General features: G+C 37.3%; 1 protein-coding gene across 1 annotated transcript in view; it reads right to left on the bottom strand.

Annotated features, from left to right (window-relative positions):
- The window catches only part of RELCH (RAB11 binding and LisH domain, coiled-coil and HEAT repeat containing), a 72,224-nt gene that overhangs the window by 43,736 nt on the left and 9,995 nt on the right, over positions 1 to 18,493 (bottom strand). The window contains exons 2-5 of the mRNA XM_054381599.1: positions 9,363 to 9,452; positions 1,579 to 1,650; positions 1,415 to 1,470; positions 1,190 to 1,303 (exon numbers count right to left, since the gene is read on the bottom strand). Coding sequence (XP_054237574.1) covers positions 1,190 to 1,303; positions 1,415 to 1,470; positions 1,579 to 1,650; positions 9,363 to 9,452 — 332 coding nt within the window. The remainder of the gene's footprint in view (positions 1 to 1,189; positions 1,304 to 1,414; positions 1,471 to 1,578; positions 1,651 to 9,362; positions 9,453 to 18,493) is intronic.

Raw genomic sequence — 18,493 nt, 5'->3', positions numbered from 1 at the left:
ATGCACTATTATATAGGAGTTCTAATGGTCTGATTATTGTCAGTAAATCTTTTAACTTTCTCTTTCAAACTTTCCTTCTACTTGCCATAATTTTCACTCTCTTTTTTGCATAATCTGGTTACATGTACCTAGTTTGAAGAAAGATTATTTTCTGAATGAATGATGTGAATAATTAGGGAAAAAATTGCATTCTAAAAGTTAATTTTAGTATGCTTAGATTTACTTGTTAGAAATAAGAAATTTAACTTCTGTGCTAATTGTCTCAAACAGAAAACATACATTTGAGAACACATAAAAAGTTAGGATCCTAACTTCTTAACCTTTGCTCTTTTGTGGGCTGGGTCTTCTCAAGTATTTGTACAAAACCCAGCCCTGAAAATTTATTTAACAACCCATTTTCTTTACAGATTAGAATATGAATTGTAGTGAAGATATTGGAGGACTAATTATAGGTAGAACTGGTTCAAATTCAGTATTTAGTTCAGTATTTAATTCTTCTCACAGCATTCCTGTTTTGTGATGAATATATATTGAGTGCTGATGTTACTGGATGTTTTGTTCACCCAATTAACAGTCAGAACGTAATTAGAACCCTGCAGACATTTGAAAGAAATTCTCCCATGAAATGCAAGCCAAGACAGGCATAAAACTCATCATCTTAAGGAAAACTTATCACAGCACAGCTGTGTTTAGAATTATCTAAGATAAAACGTTATTATGGAGAGCTCCTCCAAGACTATACTAAATGCCATAGTATGATCAAGTATACTCATACACATATACAGCCCAGGAGATGACAAGCAGTGAGTGTATTGTATATCCAGCACAAATAAAATGAGTTAAGGAAAAGATTATGTTCACAATTTTACTACATCCAGGTAGGATATCCATGAGAATCCAGGGAAGTGTATAAGTACCTATCATTCACAACATTTTTCTTCTTGTTTTGCTTCCTTTAAAGAATGCAAGCATTCTGGCCCCCTCCTACAAATTTTGGGAATCCTCTAAGTGCTGTTTTCACACCATGCTTTATACATGAAAACGTTAATATATTTAGAGTACTCGGAATACTCACATGTATGAAGCGAACTACATGTACAGGAAACATCATTTAAATTCACTTGCATTTATTACAAGATTAGAATAGGGAAAGTAAGCACTTTAAAAAAAAAAAAAAGTAAAATTTTACCTGATCATGATTTTCATCTGAAAATGTTATTGATGTAAGCTTGTAACTATTCTTCAATAAAAATTCGTTAACTAGGAAGTTTAGAGCTCTTTTCTCAAGAGGTCTGATTGGCTCCTGGAAAATGAGAAAATAATACACTACATTTTTTTGTTCATCTTTCTTTCAACTACAGAAGCAAATCTGTCTTAAAGCCCATGCAACTCTCAGTTATCTCCAGCCACCTACCTGAATTTCAGGACTTGATTTATAATTTTTTCGTTCCTGCAAAGGAACTTCATTTTCTGGGGAGGAAAAAAAAGTAACTAAATTTTACTGTTTCACACAGGATGAGCTCAGCTACTTCTACATTGTTCGAAGTAGAGACTTAAGAAAAGGTTTATGTACACCACCTGCAGCCTGAGTCAGGTTGGCTCGGAGGGCCTGTATGGTCTCCTTGGCTTTCCGTAGTTCAAACTCCAGGACTGGACAGGGATTTGGATTAAACACACACAGGCATCCAACCAAGGCAAGGGAAACAAAAATAAAATATAAAAAGCAAGGATGGGTGTGAAAAAAAAAGATACAGTTTATATTAAACAGAAAGCATGCAATCTTCATGGAACTAATGAACACATGCAGCAGAGTTGGTCTGAAAGCAAACTGGTGAACATTTTCCATAGTTTCACAGGCCTTGAGGTAGCTGAATCAAAATTTCAAGCTGTCTGACAAGGACTCGCTGTAAGATTTCGGGGATTTGCATATTATTGGGAAATGCTTCTGATTTTTCCCCCACTCTTACAATCAGCTGATACTGTCAAATGTTTTGATTTCTTGGGGCAAGGGGAGTATGCAGGCAGAGGACAGACCTAAATTAAGCAAATACATGCTGGCAACAGAGGAGGCTGTCTCCATGTAGCAAAGCTTAAACCATGAGGTGAATGTACTGTCTCATTCAGACTACAGGTTTTTTTATTTCTTTTTTAATTATCCACTGAAATTTTAGGAGTGGCAGAACTTGAAACATACTTTATTTTACTACTAAAAATAATCTTGGTTTAGATCTCTATTTAAAAATAGTGGAGTTTTAGGAATACCCTATTAGTTGATTCAGATTTTGAATTTAGTTGAATACATTTAAGAGATGCACTAGTCAAAAAAAAAAAAAGGGAAAAATATGCAGCTTTCCTGTATTACTTACAGTGACACTTGAAAGAAAAATGTCTTTGCTCTATTATCCTTAAAAGTTCCCACAATGGTTTCAGTGGTCTAGAGTTGGAGATTCAAAAATGTGTATTTCTGGCTGCTCTTACTACCTGCTCCACCTGCCCACCCCCCGGATCACTGTTATGTGTCTCTCATGTTACAATGCTTCCTCCAATAAGGGCCAGTAGTGCTTTGTTTACACTGCAATGTCATTTGTTTTGATGCTCAGGTCACATGTATACTGTGGCTCGACATTTTAAAGCCCTGTACCTTTGCAAAACATAGTCTAAATGTTCTTTTTATAGCTGTCTACACTTAGGGCATCTCAGGAAACCTATTTAAGGAATTATCAGATAATTACATGCATTTCATTAATTCCTCACATTAATCTAATCACACTTGAAGAGAGTTACCAGAAAGGAGGATTTTTGTACTTAACTAGAAGAGATGAGCACATTAACAGCTACCACTGAAGTGTTAAATAGATCACCTAATGTATCCTTTACTCTCATGTAAAACTAAAAATGTTGCAGCTGCATTTAATAAGAAAATATTAATGAGATTTTTAATCACTACCTAGAAAAAATTTGACATTCTGAAATATTTAGAGAGGACAATGCATGGCAGAAACACCACATTAGCTCTTGCTTGTAAGAAATGCTATTGAAGACTGCAAATAAAACTGTTTCCTCTTTTGAGCATCTGTTACTAAGAATTTGTTTATAAAAAGCATGCATGGAAAAAAAGATTCACTCAGTTTGCATTTATCCATAAAAACTGAAGGAGTAACTACAGTACATCACATTTGCTACATGAATGTAACTTGTTTGATGCACAGAATTTTACTGCAGCAATATAAAAGCACAACTCAGGGTATGATGAGTAAGATATGTAAAAATCTCTCTAGTATTCAGCAATGCTGATCTGCAAATACTTCTGTGCAACAAAGTTAGAAAATGTTCTTGTAGTAATGCATGTGATAATTTTGGCACTTTCTTGCATTTAAATTACTAATTCACAGTTACCATTCTAAGTTGTTATTAATTTGTTAGCTTTTGAAAAATGTAAATAATTCAAATTAAGTAATTCTTCTGATGGAAATGGCTATATGTTTAACATCATCTTCTTAAAAACATTTTCAAAGACCAGAACAGTTGCAGATCAGGAGTGCCCTGCACTAGAATGATATAAATAATGAAATAAAATAAAGTTAGGAAAAAACCCGACACAAACTAGAAAAACTTAGGAATCTCATTAAGGAAAATAGGAGTAAGACATGTCTGAAGGCATAGAAAGCCAAAAACCTCATCGCAGACAACCCCATGTCAGACGGCAAGAATTCATTTTTAATGAACTGTCATGATGCTGAAAATACTTAGAAGCCATTAGGACTTTACACGTCCAACCTTGAAAGATTACTCTGCTGCATGTTTCTTTATATACAGTGGAAGATTCTGAACGTAATACATTGGAGAGGTTGTCACTTTGCAGCATACCACACCAGCCACATAATTCTACTACAACAAACACTGTTATAGTTGTACCTCATCTACTAGTCTTACTAATGCCACCATTATAAAATTACCACCATACATATGTTGATGTATCTAGGGTCACAAATTCAGCTTTTATTTGTTTGTAGGTTTTTTAATAAAAGCATAAATATTTGTAAATAGCTACAAACATAATTTCAAATCTTCAATCGCAGCGAAAAGCTCTTTATTTCAGAATTGCAACGAAAAGCTATACTGAATATACTGAATATACTGAGAAGCTATACTGAAATACAATCTTCTGCAGAAATGTGTCATCACTTTTAACTCAACATGCATATTAATTCTCATTTGTTGATGATATGACATTCTCTTAAACAAAAGTTACCTCCAACTCCCTTCTTTGTAACCATTGTTATTGGCTTCTAAAATAAATTACCTAATCTCTCTCCCCTCCCTCTCCTTTGTTATAATGTTTTTGTACCATAAGAGAAGCAAAGCATTGATAAAGCCAGCTACAGTTTAACTTCATGCTTGAGTGAACTGATAACATTAAGAACTCATTGCAGTACTTGGCGAAAGGACCTGACACTCCTTAAGAACAAGACAGGACAATTTTGCTGCAGAAAGCCTAGGAAAAAACAACTAAATTGATACTCCTCTACTCAGGATACTCAGGAAAGCAGAGACAGAAATTTAGAGCTCTGAAATCAATTAATCTTGATACAAGGAAAAGGCACTTCTGAACAATCTCTTTTGCCTTAGGGGAGAAAACTGTTCAGGATTTAGGTGGCATTCTTGCTTTCTCTAGGGTACTCAAATTTCTACAGCTACCATTCTGAAAAACAAAATTACTTCAAATTTAATTAAAAGAGCTAAGTACTTCAAGCAAGCAACTAAACACTAAACAAAGATTTTCAGATTAGTGATTTTTAAATGTATTTTCATGCAGTTCATCTAATACATCTTAAAATGTTAGATGCGTATCAGGAGTGGGAATGTTGTCTGCTCAGCTTCAAATGTTAAAAATGAAGTTTTCTCAAGGATTTTATTCTATTCACCCACATTTTTTAGTGACTTCATAAGTTACTGAACCAGAGACTGAGCTATAAAGAACAACTTGTGATTTGGGGTATTTAGCAAGCTGAGAGCTACATGAGCAGCAGTCATATTGGGCCAAGTCCAAAAAGCTGAAGAAGTACTTGCTTTTGTATATGCAGTATTTTTTCAAATGGTATTAGAATTTTACATTCTACACGTGAATTATCTTGTCAGATTTTGCAAACTTCAATAAGAAGGACTTCAAACAACACTAGAAAGCTAGTTTTATGATGTGAAGCCTCTTCTCTGATGTATTTGCTTATGTAGCTTTTCTCAAATTTGGACACATTGTTACAGGTTTTGTTATTGTTTATTTCTTAACTGTCATTTCAAGTTATTCCTCAGTAAGCACAAAACTCTAGATGTCCTTAATTGTGCCCTCTAAAACATGTATGACATCTCATTACATTTGATGGATTTGTGCATACGTTTTGAATCCATCAGAAAAAATTTAAATTCTATGACTGTAATTAGCAGTGAAGCCACTATTACAATATACTTAAAGACCTGAGGCTTCTTAAAGCCCCACTTTTCTAATACAAGTCCTAACAAGAGGTGACCACATTTACAGTCCATGTGAAACATGTAACATGAATACACCTGAACCATACCTGAAGCTGTTGTTTTGAAGATTTCATCTCTAATTTTGATTATACACAATTTTTATAGATTCTAGACAAAAAGGCTCTATTTAAAAAAAAAAAAACAGTCAAACAAAAAAAATCAAACAGAAATTGTGACCCTAAGTGTAGATAAATGAAATCCTCGAAAATAATCAAGTGGGTTTTGAACCTGTTTCTTCCATTCAGATTCTGATATGGACAGTATTTTATTCTGCTAATCAAAGACACACGGCCTAGCCAGAAACCAGTGATAATGCAGGGACATCTGAGAACACAAATGACTGAACTGGAGTTTAATTATGAGAATTAATTTTATTAAAATTGAAAACATAACATCATGGTTTTAATATGATTTGATTCTCCAAACAGTAGATGTCAAAGGCAGGTTAGCAATACTAAGTATTTTGAATTATGGAAAGTAAGAGTTTTAGATCACAAACATACCTGTGCGTACGGTCAGTTTAAGATGTGGCAAAAGATTCAGTTCCTTAGATTGAATGCCAGATGACCTATTTACACCAAAAGCTGTGAGTATTTGACTTCAACTTAGGCATATTCCATGGGAATGGAACAGGTTTTCCATTCTCTTCTTGTGTCACAAAAATGAATGCTTGGAGGAGGCTTACTAAACTGAATAAATTCTTCAATACTCCGTTTCTCTTAGCACCATTTCAGCACTTAATACATGAATTCAGATTCAAGATTTACTGATTTTAGAGAAAAAAAAATTTTCCATCTAGTAAACTGCAAGCATTAGGGATGTATATACTTTTTTAAACTCTTTGTGAATTACGTGATTAAAGTATTTGTTACACAGCAACCTGCATTAAAAACAGGTAGGTAAGGAAGAAAATAGATGTTTTCTAAATTGCAGTTAGTTCTGCCATGCTCATCCACATCCTGACTGGCTTTTGTGACTTGCATCTTTCCAGTCAAGCTGGTAATAATGTTTTAGAAAAGCCTCATTTAGCTTAATTCAATCAAACTTTCCAAATGATAAGTTCACACCAACTCTGCAAAACATATTTGCTTCTAGGCCAAAATTTTATTCTAATGCCAGATGGAATGAACTGAACTAACAGATCTGAAATACTGACATTCATTTCAACCAAGAGTATGTCTAGTTACTTCCAGGAATTTTTGGATTGGTAAAATAAAAAATATGGCAGCTAAGACTAATATCATCTGTAGGGGCAAACCAGAAATATGATGGCTTTGGACATTTTTTCATTGCTTTCTAACATCACCATGGTATAAAAGTATTTCTAACTGGATATGTTCTAACTTTTAAAATGACTTTTAAAAGTCATTCTGACTCAGGAACAGTTTCTTTTAGTGCATTTATTCTCTATCCTTTATTTGACATTTGACTAAGGAATTGATACAGAAATCATGAGTTCTATAGTCCAAACAGTAAAAAAGAAAGATAACAGCATGAGTTGGAAAAAGAAACTATTCAAACCTCACTCTGAGAATGACCAGAAGAAAAATATGACTATCAGATACCATGGCCTCAAACTTTCACTACAAATTACAGTTTTATCTCCCAATCTCTTCACTGGAAAGAATGAATATAGGAAGAAATCAGCAGGACGGACTTCCAGTTATGTTTCAAGGTGTATTTGTGCAGCTAAGAACTATTTCAAAAGCAGGTTTAAGCCAAAGTTTGTTCAAAGAAGGAAATGGATCGTAAAAGCTTTTGAAACCATGACTGAATTTTTTAATGTGCAAATTAAATACTTGGAAGTTTTCTGAAGTATATTGCTCAGGTAGATGGTTTTAAACAGAACTGAGGTAAAATATTTTAAGGAATTATAACTGAAACAGAATTTTAAGTAGATAATTAGACATTAATTAGATATTTTGGAAAACTTTGAATCTTTACAAACATCCAGAAGTAATATCTAGTCTTGCTTTGTTCAAGTTCTGTCACTTTTTAACAACTCTTAAAAAAAAACCTCCAAAGGAACACAAAAATATAATATAAATATCCTGCCACATAATTTGCTTGCCTTTTATGTATGACAGTAGTCAACTGATATTCTCTAATCTTCAAAAATCTGTATTTTAGGATGTAATTAAATTTAGTATTCAATTTTAGGATATATTGATTTCACACTGGAAGTAATCACTATTTTGTCATTAATGCTCCATCAGAAGATTAATAGTTCTACTGCAGGTCAATTCTGATTGGTCTTAAATTCCTATGAGCATTTCTAACCCAATTCAGTTACTATAGACAGCTCCATGCAAACAAGAGTAGCTCTTTCAGTAACACTATAGCCAAAAAATATTCAGTAGAAACAGGAAAACGCTACCAAAATATGGAAAAAATTAAAATATTCAGAAATTGCTTGTTTCTTCCTTGTATTCCAGGGCACAATGCAGACACTCTTGGCTTCCTTAAACACTTTGTTTAGCAAACTAGCTGTGTATTTATAAGCATTGGTTCACTGAAACTGACTACATCTATTGAAAAAAAGACAATAATTACATAGTAATAAGAATTTGGGAGTTTTCATATAAATTGAAGAATGGCAAGTACCTATAGTTCCAAGACCCAAGCACCAAAATACCTGAATTTGCTTCATGTTTAAGAATTTAATCCAGTCCTTTACTTCAGAAACACTGGCCAGGTAAGAAAAATATTTTCCCAGCATTTTTTTCTCTTCTCTCTGGTTCAATCCTGGTTGCTATTTCAGACTGATTGAGAGATGAAATTTCAGAATAAAGATCTTTTACAGGATTATGTTTCACCAGTCTTCTTTGCTTAAGAATGTGACAGTGCTTCTGCTAGGATGAAGCATGGCAGTTCAGAGCAGAGACACAGCAGCTTGCATAATTTCAGGTTTCATAAAGCTAAACTATGGGAACAAAGGTCACAGGCATGGCCAACCTTCGTGTCCTCATGATATTCAATAGTATTAATTGACAATAAGTGAACACAGTTCTGTAGCAATTTCTAGAGAGCTTTTGTGTGTGTCTGTGTATCAGCTGTCAATAACTTAATATCTGAACTTAGAAAAAAGCCTGGATTAGAGAAACATGGCTCACATGCAAGAGAGATTATTATAATCACTTCAAATCTAAGATAAAAGCAGTCTCTGCTTTTGATGAGATAATCATAAATTCCAAAATTACAAATGCTACATGCTTCTGAATTCAGAACAACTTCAAAAGGCAAAAAACCCTGTCAGTTCTTTGAAAGAATCTCATATCAAGAAATCAAATGGGAGAGAAGAAAAGCACAATTATGATTCCAATTAAGATGCATGAAATAGAGAAAATCCCAAATTTATTCTGGGTTTGGTAATGCTTTTTTCATCTACACATGAGCTATATTTAAGAGATGACTTGCTACAGATCATTACATCAGAAAGCTACCACCCATGTAGTAGTCACAGAATCTGTCAGAGGCCACTACAGTCACAGACTCTTACATATAATATTTCAGCATATGTTTCAGCTAAACAGTAGTCATCCACAGGCAATATCAAGATATTGCTACACCGTCAAAACCTGGGCACAATTTTCAAGTGTACTGCTTGCTTCTCTGCAGGTGTCATCTGGAACCATACAGAAGTACATCTGCCTCAATAGTTATAGTAATTATAGCAGAAGTGTCCAAAATGTGATAATATCAAGTGACCAGTTAAACCATCCCAGTGAAGTCTTGTCATCTTCAGGAATGTTCATTTAAACACACTTATGAGAGAAACAAGTCAAATAATAAAATTAGCATTCTGTGATTCCTATAACATACCAAACACTTACCTGCTACTCTTTCATCCGTTTCCCTATTGCCATCATCAGAGTATCTTGCAAAATCTAACGAATCAAGAGTACTGATGCTTCCAGCACGATCTTAGAGGGAAAAGGGGGAGAAAAAAGGGAAAAACAAACAAAAAAAGGATTAAAAAAAAAAGTCCTGAAGAGTTGACTGGCTTTGATATTCAAAAGTTAAAACATCTTGGCATTTCAGAAACTATAAACCAAACACTACATAAATGTTTTGCAATACTGAAATTTTATTGCATCTTCTACACATTTCTGAATGTCTAAGTAAAGAGTATAAAAAATACAGCACTACAGCAAGATCAGTAAACAGACACTGTAGGAAATCCACCATTCTCCCCACAGAAGGCAGCATTTCTACCCTGTAGACAGTAGATGAGGAACAGTGTAGTGTAGCACTTCCCCTTTTCCACAAGGACCTGGGACCTTTGGGAACGCAAATGAACATGCACAAAAGCTCAGCCACAAAATATTCTGCAACAAGTTTCAAGCAGTTCTGTTCTCATTTTACAGAAACCTGCAACTGTCCCCAAACCACTATTTCCTTTTAAAAAATACTTTAAGGCATATTCATGTGATCCAGTATTTCTCTACACATCTCCTGATCTAGCTGTTCACTTCAGTACATACCAAATATGTTTCCTAAAGAATGCAATTACCCAGCAAAATGGAAACAAAGCAAGTATAATCCATGCTATTGCAGGTTTAATAATCACACTCTAGAATTAAACTGGTACTAAAACCAAGCCAAGCCAAACCAACCAACCAACCAAAACCCACAAAAACCCAAACCAAACAAAAAAACAACCACAACTAAAAAACCCAAGAAATACAGTAACCAGCACAAGGTTTTGATTTGACCTTCACATTTTTCATTTCAGGGGGAAAAAAAAAAAAGGAGAAAACCAAATAAAACACAATTTTGATTATTTCAGGTCTGTTGAAGCACACATTTGTTGTTTTATTAGAAAAACTTGCAAAGATATTACTCAGTGACAGAATCCAAAATAAATAGAACAAATTCCTATCACAACTGAACATGCAGAAATTATATTAAGTAACTTAGTATCTTTCCCTCCTTTTGAAATTAGTTTTTGTGCAGTAACTCAGAAATAAATTTAATTACATTAGGGCTGTTGTCACCTTAATAAAGAACAAATTACATAAGGCTGTCAAAAACTCTCATAGCTGTCAGTGAAAATAGAAAAGATTTCATCAACTGTCAATCAAATACTGCCATGAGTAGCACAAACTTTTTAAATCCTCCCTAAATTCCACATTGTGTCAAAAAAAAAAAAAAGGAAAAAAAAAGAAAAAGTAGAAGAATTTATTAATGAGTTTCTTTTTTGTACATATCTGAGTCTAACTTCTAAGATCTTGTGATACCCTCTCTACTAGACTGAAATAAGAACACCTAGAGTGGGGCTGAACAAAACATCTACACTCAACTGAAAACTAGTCTAAATCTACCCTTCTCAAGCTTCAATCCATTCCCTCTCATCTTATCACTACAAGCCCTTGTAAAAAGTCCCTTCCTGGCTTTCTTGTAGGTCCCATTCAGGTACTGAATGGCTGCTCTAAGGTCTCCCTAGAGCCTTCTCTTCTCCAGGCTGAACAGCCCCAACTCTCTCAGCCTGTCCTCTTAGAGGAGGTGCTCCAGCCCTCTGACCACTTTTGTGGCCCTCTTCTGGACTTTAGACTAGATACTAGGAAAAAATTCTTTACTTTTGAGTGTGGTGAGACACTGGAACAGGTTGCCTAGGGAAGTCACAGTTCCCCCTGCTCCCTGAAGGTGTTGAAGCAGGCTGGAGGAGGCCTTGAGCAACCCGGTCTAGTGGAAGGTGTCTCTGCCCATGGCTGGGGAGTTGGAACTAGGGTGATCTTTAAAGTCCCTTCCAACCCAAATAATTCTATGAATCTATGAATAATAAATTTGCCAACTCTAGCCAAATTACACAGGAACAAAATGGCAGTGCCTGGCAGCCCTAACTTGCCTTTTGTAGGAACATAAAGTGTATGATAGTATAGTTTCCCATAACTATGCTTTGTCACCCATGCAATGAAACAGCTCCTCATCGAGTATCTATTCACTATTTAGTTTTAAAACTCACTGCTCATCTGCAGGTGCTGCTCTTATCTATTGCATTTCTGCCAAAAGTTAAGGTAATAATTTTCTCTAAACTTTTCTATAGCATTTAGCAGCACAGTGTGAACTCTTCTTTTTATAGCATCTTTGCAAAACGGACTGTTACAAAAATAAAACAGATTTTATATATGGGAAACCATGTATAGAGGGATTAAGTTCAGTTTAGAAGTAAAAAATTTTGCATACACAGCAGCTTAAGTCTTCAGACAACATTCAAATACAGATCTCAATGAAAAGCTGACACTTGAGAACAGTGACCCAGCCTCATATATAGCATAGCTATGGCAAAAGCAGAAATACAGCTGTTTCCTCCTGTAGTCTTGCCACGTTCACAGATCAATTTCCCATTTCCCATACGAAGCAGGTTAACATTAGAGAAACAATGCTCAAATTTTCAGGCAAGCTAAACCAATTATAACTATTAAAGCAAGCAAAGCCATAAGCAACAAAATTTGTCTTCATATCACTGGTGACACACTTTAGAGACAAAGAAAGGCTCTCCCCCCAACAAATGATGAAACGAGCTGAACCATAAACTCATTTGCCTAAACAGCCAGAAACTTTTTGAAAAAAACAGCTACCTAGAAAAAAGCATTAGGTAACCAAATTCTCTATCAGGATGCACACAACTGTAGCCATTTAAGGTCACACCAGCAGCTGTATATCCCACAATTCACAATTCCCAGCCAGTGAATATCAATCTATTTTACAACCTTGATGGTCCTTATAGAAATGAAATAAAATTGAGGGATTTTATGATTCTAACACACGGAAAGTGCTTTAAGTATCTACACAGACAGCAGCAATTTGTAGGGTTGAAGCTCATACATTCACCATTTAGATTTCTCCCTATCATTATTGTGTTCACGAAAACAGGACACATTGACACTATTTACACATAGGTTGGCATTATAAAGAAACACAAATATATGGATTCAGATTAATTAAATCAAATTAAGATGGGCTGAGGAACACCAGCTTCATTTCACTCTCCCAGGAATGCTGATCCCGCTTCCCATTACAAAAATACTGCCCCATTTATCATCATCCCTCAAGCATGCTGTCATTACTAAACCGAAGTAATTTGGGTGCTGGAAGTCATGAAGGTAAAGTTTAAAATGAAAACTGCCTGTCTTGTTGGCAGAACCTCAATCTACACAGAGAACTGTGTACAGATAGCAAACTCAAAGCTGAAGGAAATTAAACAGTAAGGGACAACTGCATACACACACAGGCTGAACACTGTCTTTGCAGTGGAGTGTCCCAGTTGATGATACATATTGGAGAACTCAATCAAATTAGGGAATTATAGCTTCCATAATGCAACTCTAACTAAATGGTGAGCTTGAATAATGTAACAAGACTTCTACCACTACTTTGCTGTAAGTGATGTGGCTACAGAAGTTCCTGCTGTTAAAGCAAGAGGTCACCAGTGCTGAAGCACTTCAGCTAAGGAACCTCCTGGCCCAAGTGGCTCCACAGGCATCGGTGAATCATCAGTACCAAGGTTATAACCTGCCAAGTGCCAGCTATGGGGAACGCCCAGTCACAGACACTGCTGCACTGCTACAGCTCCCTCTGAAGCAGGCGTTTCAAGCAGCAGGAAAGGAAGCCGTGTGGGAGCTGCTCCCTCTGCTTTCAGTCCCGGAACATCTGCTTGCGTCTGCTACCCGTATAGAAAGCCAGGCGGGGTGAGATCCGAATGGCAGCTCCACCCACCTGCACTCATACTGCAAAGCTTGTAGTGCCAGAGATCCCTTCATTGCCTGCCTTGGACACACTGCCCAGTGGCACCGCTGCTGTGGAGCGAAGGCTCAGGGGACAGCAAGCAGCAAAGGAACTTGCTGCTTCTATCAAACGCCAAGGCAGCACTAGTGACCTGGATCTTACCCCACCAGCAACAGGCAAGATGAATCTTGAAGCTGTTGCTGAACAGCATATTGAAGTCTCTCAAGGAACAGAGCCAAGCACCACAAAGGAACTTAGTGGGTTTAAACAACCAAAAGGGACTTCTGATAGAGCCATGTGAGGTTAGCAGTCACAGGATAAGAGGACCACAGGATGTTAGGAGTTGGAAGGGACCTCCGAAGATCACTGAGTCCAATGCCCCTGCCAGATGAGGAGCACAGAATCTAGCACAGGTCACACAGGAACACATCCAGAGAAGGTGAGAAAAACTAAATGAGACAGTTAACTGAAAATACCATGCAGGAAGGTGAGGGCTGGTAAGCTTGCCAGATATATCATTGGAGTCACAGCACACAGATGCTTGCCAGGCACAGCTGTGCTGCAGACTGAACAGTAGCAGGCCTGCCCCATCGCTTCACATACCTAAAAGATCACCATAGGGTAACCATCTGTTGCCTTTCTCCCTACTACTATCTCTGGGATAGTCAGTCATCAGTGGACATTTATCTCCTAAGACTAATGCCAACATCTAGAAAATGATGCAATAATATCTTATAACCTCAAATATTATGCTTCCATAAAGGATATACCTGCTTAGTGACGGATCAGAAGATGAAAATGGTAGCTCCCTGATGGCAATGCAATGGCCTCATTTGCCAGGAAAACAAGCAGGGCTGTTTAAAGGAGGGGAATCAGCAAGGGAAGGGCTGTGCTCAGGCATGTAGCTCACCTGAGGAATGTGAAATCACTATTTTTCTGAAGTACAAAACACTGTACTCCAGTGCACTGAGTGCAAGTGTTTCAACTAAAGCATTTCAACAACAGCAGGAGGATTGGACTAGATGATCTCCAGAGGTCCCATGATTCTATGATTCTGTGATTCAGAAAAGAGAACTACTTTCTGAACTGAAAGAGGAAAAGAAAGTATTTTGTTGTTAGAAGAACAATGTAGGTTTCTTCATTTAATTTTTATAAATAACAATCTTAGGTTTAAGCTATTTGATGAAGAATAATCAAAGCAGAATCTTACAGGGAGAAACTGTTGAAAAGGAGTACACTTTGGCTGAGTTTTGTTTCTTTTCTAGAAAAAAAAAAAACACAACAGTTGTGACACTGGGAAGCCATTTTGCTGTTCTTACCAACTGCCTCTTGTGCATGGATTTTAAACTTCTGTATTCCAAATCAAAACACTTTTCTTTCTAATCAGCAATTATTGCATGATTTTTTGCTAAAGAATTTCCTAGTGAATAGTGAAAAATAATTGCTGTCAATGTTTCAGAAATGGTAAAGCAACATAATAAGAGTTTTGACAAGCAGATAGAAACGACTGCAGAAAATGTCACTGCAGTATGGAAAAAGAGATGCCACAGGTATACAGAAAACAAGTGAAACAGGCTTAGGCTTTTTGTAGCTCATACCAGTGAAATGCCAGGAGCAAGACTGGGATAGCAAAGGAGATCTTGTGTATAGTTCTTGCCTCTTACCACTACCCCTGGAAAGGAATTAACAAAAAAACCTAAGATCAGTATTTGATACTTAAAACTAAGAAGTTTTAAATTCACTGTTGAAACATACAATGTTTTTAGTTTCAGAGGAAAGGAATTTTAATTCATTTCTTATTCCCAGAACTGTCACCTCTATGATATTCAGGTTTCTGCTAACATATTATTCTATTTCCTGGGCAAATTCCCTAGCCAAAAACAACCTCATAGCCAGCAGGAGTAGGGAAGTGATTGTACCCCTGTACTCAGCACTGGTGAGGCTGCACCTCCAATACTGTGTTCAGTTGGGTCTCTCACTACAAGAAGAACATTCAGGTGCTAAAGGGTGTCCAGAGAAGGGTAACAAAGCTGGTGAAGTACCTAGAGAACAAGTCTTATGAGAAGTGTCTGAGGGAACTGGGGTTGTTCAGTGTGGAGAAGATGAAGCTAAGGGGAGATATCACTGCTGTCTGCAAGTACAGGAGGCTGGAGCGTGGTGGTGGTCAGTCTTTTCTCTCTAGTATCAGGTGACAGGATGAGAAGAAATGGCCTGAAATTGTGCCAGGGGAGGTTGGATTGGATATTAGGAAAAATATTTTTACTGGAAGAGTGGTCAGGCATTGGAACAGGTTGCCCAGGGAGGTGGTGGAGTGACCATCCCTGGAGGTGTTCAGGAAACTTGAGGACATGGCACTTTGGAAAGGGGTTTAATGGCCATGGTGGTGTTAGACTGATGGTTGGACTCTATGATCTTAGAGGTCTTTTCCAACAAAAACAATTCTGTGTGATTCTGTGTGCGATCCCCCGCCACTGACATACATAATAACAAAGAGGGTTCATTCAGTCTGGTGGTAAAACCAGTTTATTTTTACCAGGTTACCTAAAGAGACATGAAAAGGAGTATTAGTCACTTTCACAGTACATGAATGAAATAGGATTAAGCTGCAGTCTTCTACTAAAATACATAATTAAATAATCAATCTTCACATGAGCCTAACATTGTAAATCAGCTAAGAACAGACACACCAAGTGATACTACTTCTTTATAGAAAGGCTCAAGAGAAAAACAAAACCAAAACAAAAATCCCAGCCCAAATCTTTTAGAAGCTATTTGAATTTACTTTGCAAACATCTAAATTGATTGTAAGAATTACTAGTTGGTAGAGCACCCAGTAAGTTACCATATTTTCCCTAATTTAGTTAAAGAAATTAATTGCATCAGGCACTAAATTGTAAGCACATCATCCTTGATTTGCAACTGCAAATGCCTCTCGCTCTGTGCTGAATGTTTTTTAGTCAGTGAGACCTGTTAAATATTCAAAGTTTGTGTGTTCTGAAAATAAGTCCTTGGACCATCAAATGAAAAGGATACTAAAGCTATTAGAATAAAACAAACCTTCAGGCTGCCAGAGAAATCCACTTAGAAACTACCTGGAACCGGGTAATCCAAACCAGAGTAAAAACAGATGATTGATATATTTACCTTCTTCCTAATTACTAACAACCCATGAAAATTCATAGAGAGTATATGAAGGTAAAAACCCTAAAGCTACCAGGAGAAAACTAACCTATGCTTGCTGGCCAAGAACAAATAAGTCACACAACACAACAAAATCCCAATCACCAGACAGGTAAAACATACTTTGCAGAGACATTGCTGAGTGTCTAGAAGAAAGGGACAGCCTCTTCTCATTTGTGCATATAGGCTGGATATTAGGAGTAAGTTCTTCACAGAGAGTGGTTGCCCATTGGAATGGGGTGCCCAGGGAGGTGGTGGAATCGCTGACCCTGGAGATGTTCATGAGAAGACTGGATGAGGCACTTGGTGCCATGGTCTAGTTGATTGGATAGGGCTGGGTGATAGGTTGGACTGCATGATCTTGGAGGTCTCTTCCAACCTGGCTGATTCTGTGATTCTGTGACAAGACAAGGGGAAATGGATGTAAACTACAGCACAGGAAGTTCTGTCTCAACATGAGGAGGAACTTTACTGTAAGGGTCAAGGAGCATTGGAACAGGCTCCCCAGAGAGGTTTTGGAGTTTCCTTCTCTGGAGACTTTCAAGACCCATCTGGATGTGTTCCTGTGTGTGATCTGCACTAGATTATATGGTCCTGCTCTGGCAAGGGGGTTGGACTTGAAGATTTCCAGAGGTCTCTTCCAATCCCTAACATCCTGTAATCTTGTGATCTCATGGAGAAGCATACCAGTAATACAGTGCTTTGGGGGGGGGGGGGAGGAGGATTACTGAACAGATATTCTGAGGCAACATTCAAATTGGTTGAGTTTGAAAGAATTAAGACATCCCTAAGCAAAGCTATTGGAATGTTGCTGCAACGAACAAAGAGATCCAGGGGTATATGACCTTGGGGAAAGCATCAAAGACAGCATGGCTCCTATATATGCACTGCAGTGTGCTTGAGCTACCAGAGCTTCCCAAAACAAAAAAGCTAAGGGAGAAGCATGGCTTGGAGGCACTTCTTCCAGCGCAAGACCATGACTAGTTTTTGCAGAAATCAGAAAGCATCAATAGTATCAAATTAACTTCATATGCTTGACGTTACATCACTGCGTTTCCCAAAGTGTATCAATTAACCTGCATTACAAGGACTCTTCCATTCTCTGCAGTAAGCCAACTTTCTGTTAATACTCTTTAAGATCAAGCAAAATTCTATCAGTCTAGTCTTTACAAAGCTGTCTTTGCTGAGGGACTACTTATGTAAGTACCTGTCTTAATTCTCAAGCATTCAATTCTGTTTCCTTTATATTTCAGTTCTAGTACGCCCCCATTTCCCTGACTTCCACATTTAGTTGGAAAATTTACTGTCGAGCTAAGGTTTAACAACATGTTAACATGGATTCTATAAAATTCTAAAAATTGTTAAAAAACAAACAAAGAAACAAAGAACCTAGCACCTAGAGATCAAAGCACCTCTCCTGTGAAGAGAGGGTGAGAGAGCTGGGGCTGTTCAGCCTGAATAAGAGCAGGTTCAGAGAGGTCTCATGAATGCGTGCACCCACCTGAAGGGAGGGTGAAGAAAAGACAGATAGGCTCTTCTCAGTAGTGCCTGCTGTCAGGCCCAGAGACAGTGGGCACAAACTGAAACACAGTAGGTTCCCCCTGAACTTCAGGAAACACTTTTTCCCTGTGAGGGCAATAAAGCACTGGCATAGGTTGCCTGGAGGGGTAGTAGAGTCTTCATTCATAGAGATGTTTCAAAGCCACCTGGACACGGTCCTGGGCAACCAGCTGTAGGAGGCCCTGCTTCAGCAGAGGGTTTGGACCACGTAACCTCCAGAAGTCCCTTTCCAACCTAACCATGCTGTAATTGTGTAGGTTTTGCAATGGTTTCTCTTACTCCCAACAGCTTTGTCAAATGACAAAGCGGCAGATGACTCCCCCTTCCAACATCAAACCAAGATGAAGAAGTACTTGTTATTTATACAAGAAATTCTTCTTCTATGAGTTTTAATATAACAGTATTTCCTTCAATTCAACAGCAAAGTAATCAGTTGCATCACCCTCATGCAGCATTATATTGCAGGGAGGGAGGAAGTAAACTGCCTTTCCCCTGT

The sequence above is a fragment of the Indicator indicator genome, chromosome 6 (genome assembly GCF_027791375.1).
Source record: "Indicator indicator isolate 239-I01 chromosome 6, UM_Iind_1.1, whole genome shotgun sequence".
Classification (NCBI taxonomy): Eukaryota; Metazoa; Chordata; class Aves; order Piciformes; family Indicatoridae; genus Indicator; species Indicator indicator.
This window is presented reverse-complemented; position numbering and strand designations above follow the sequence as displayed.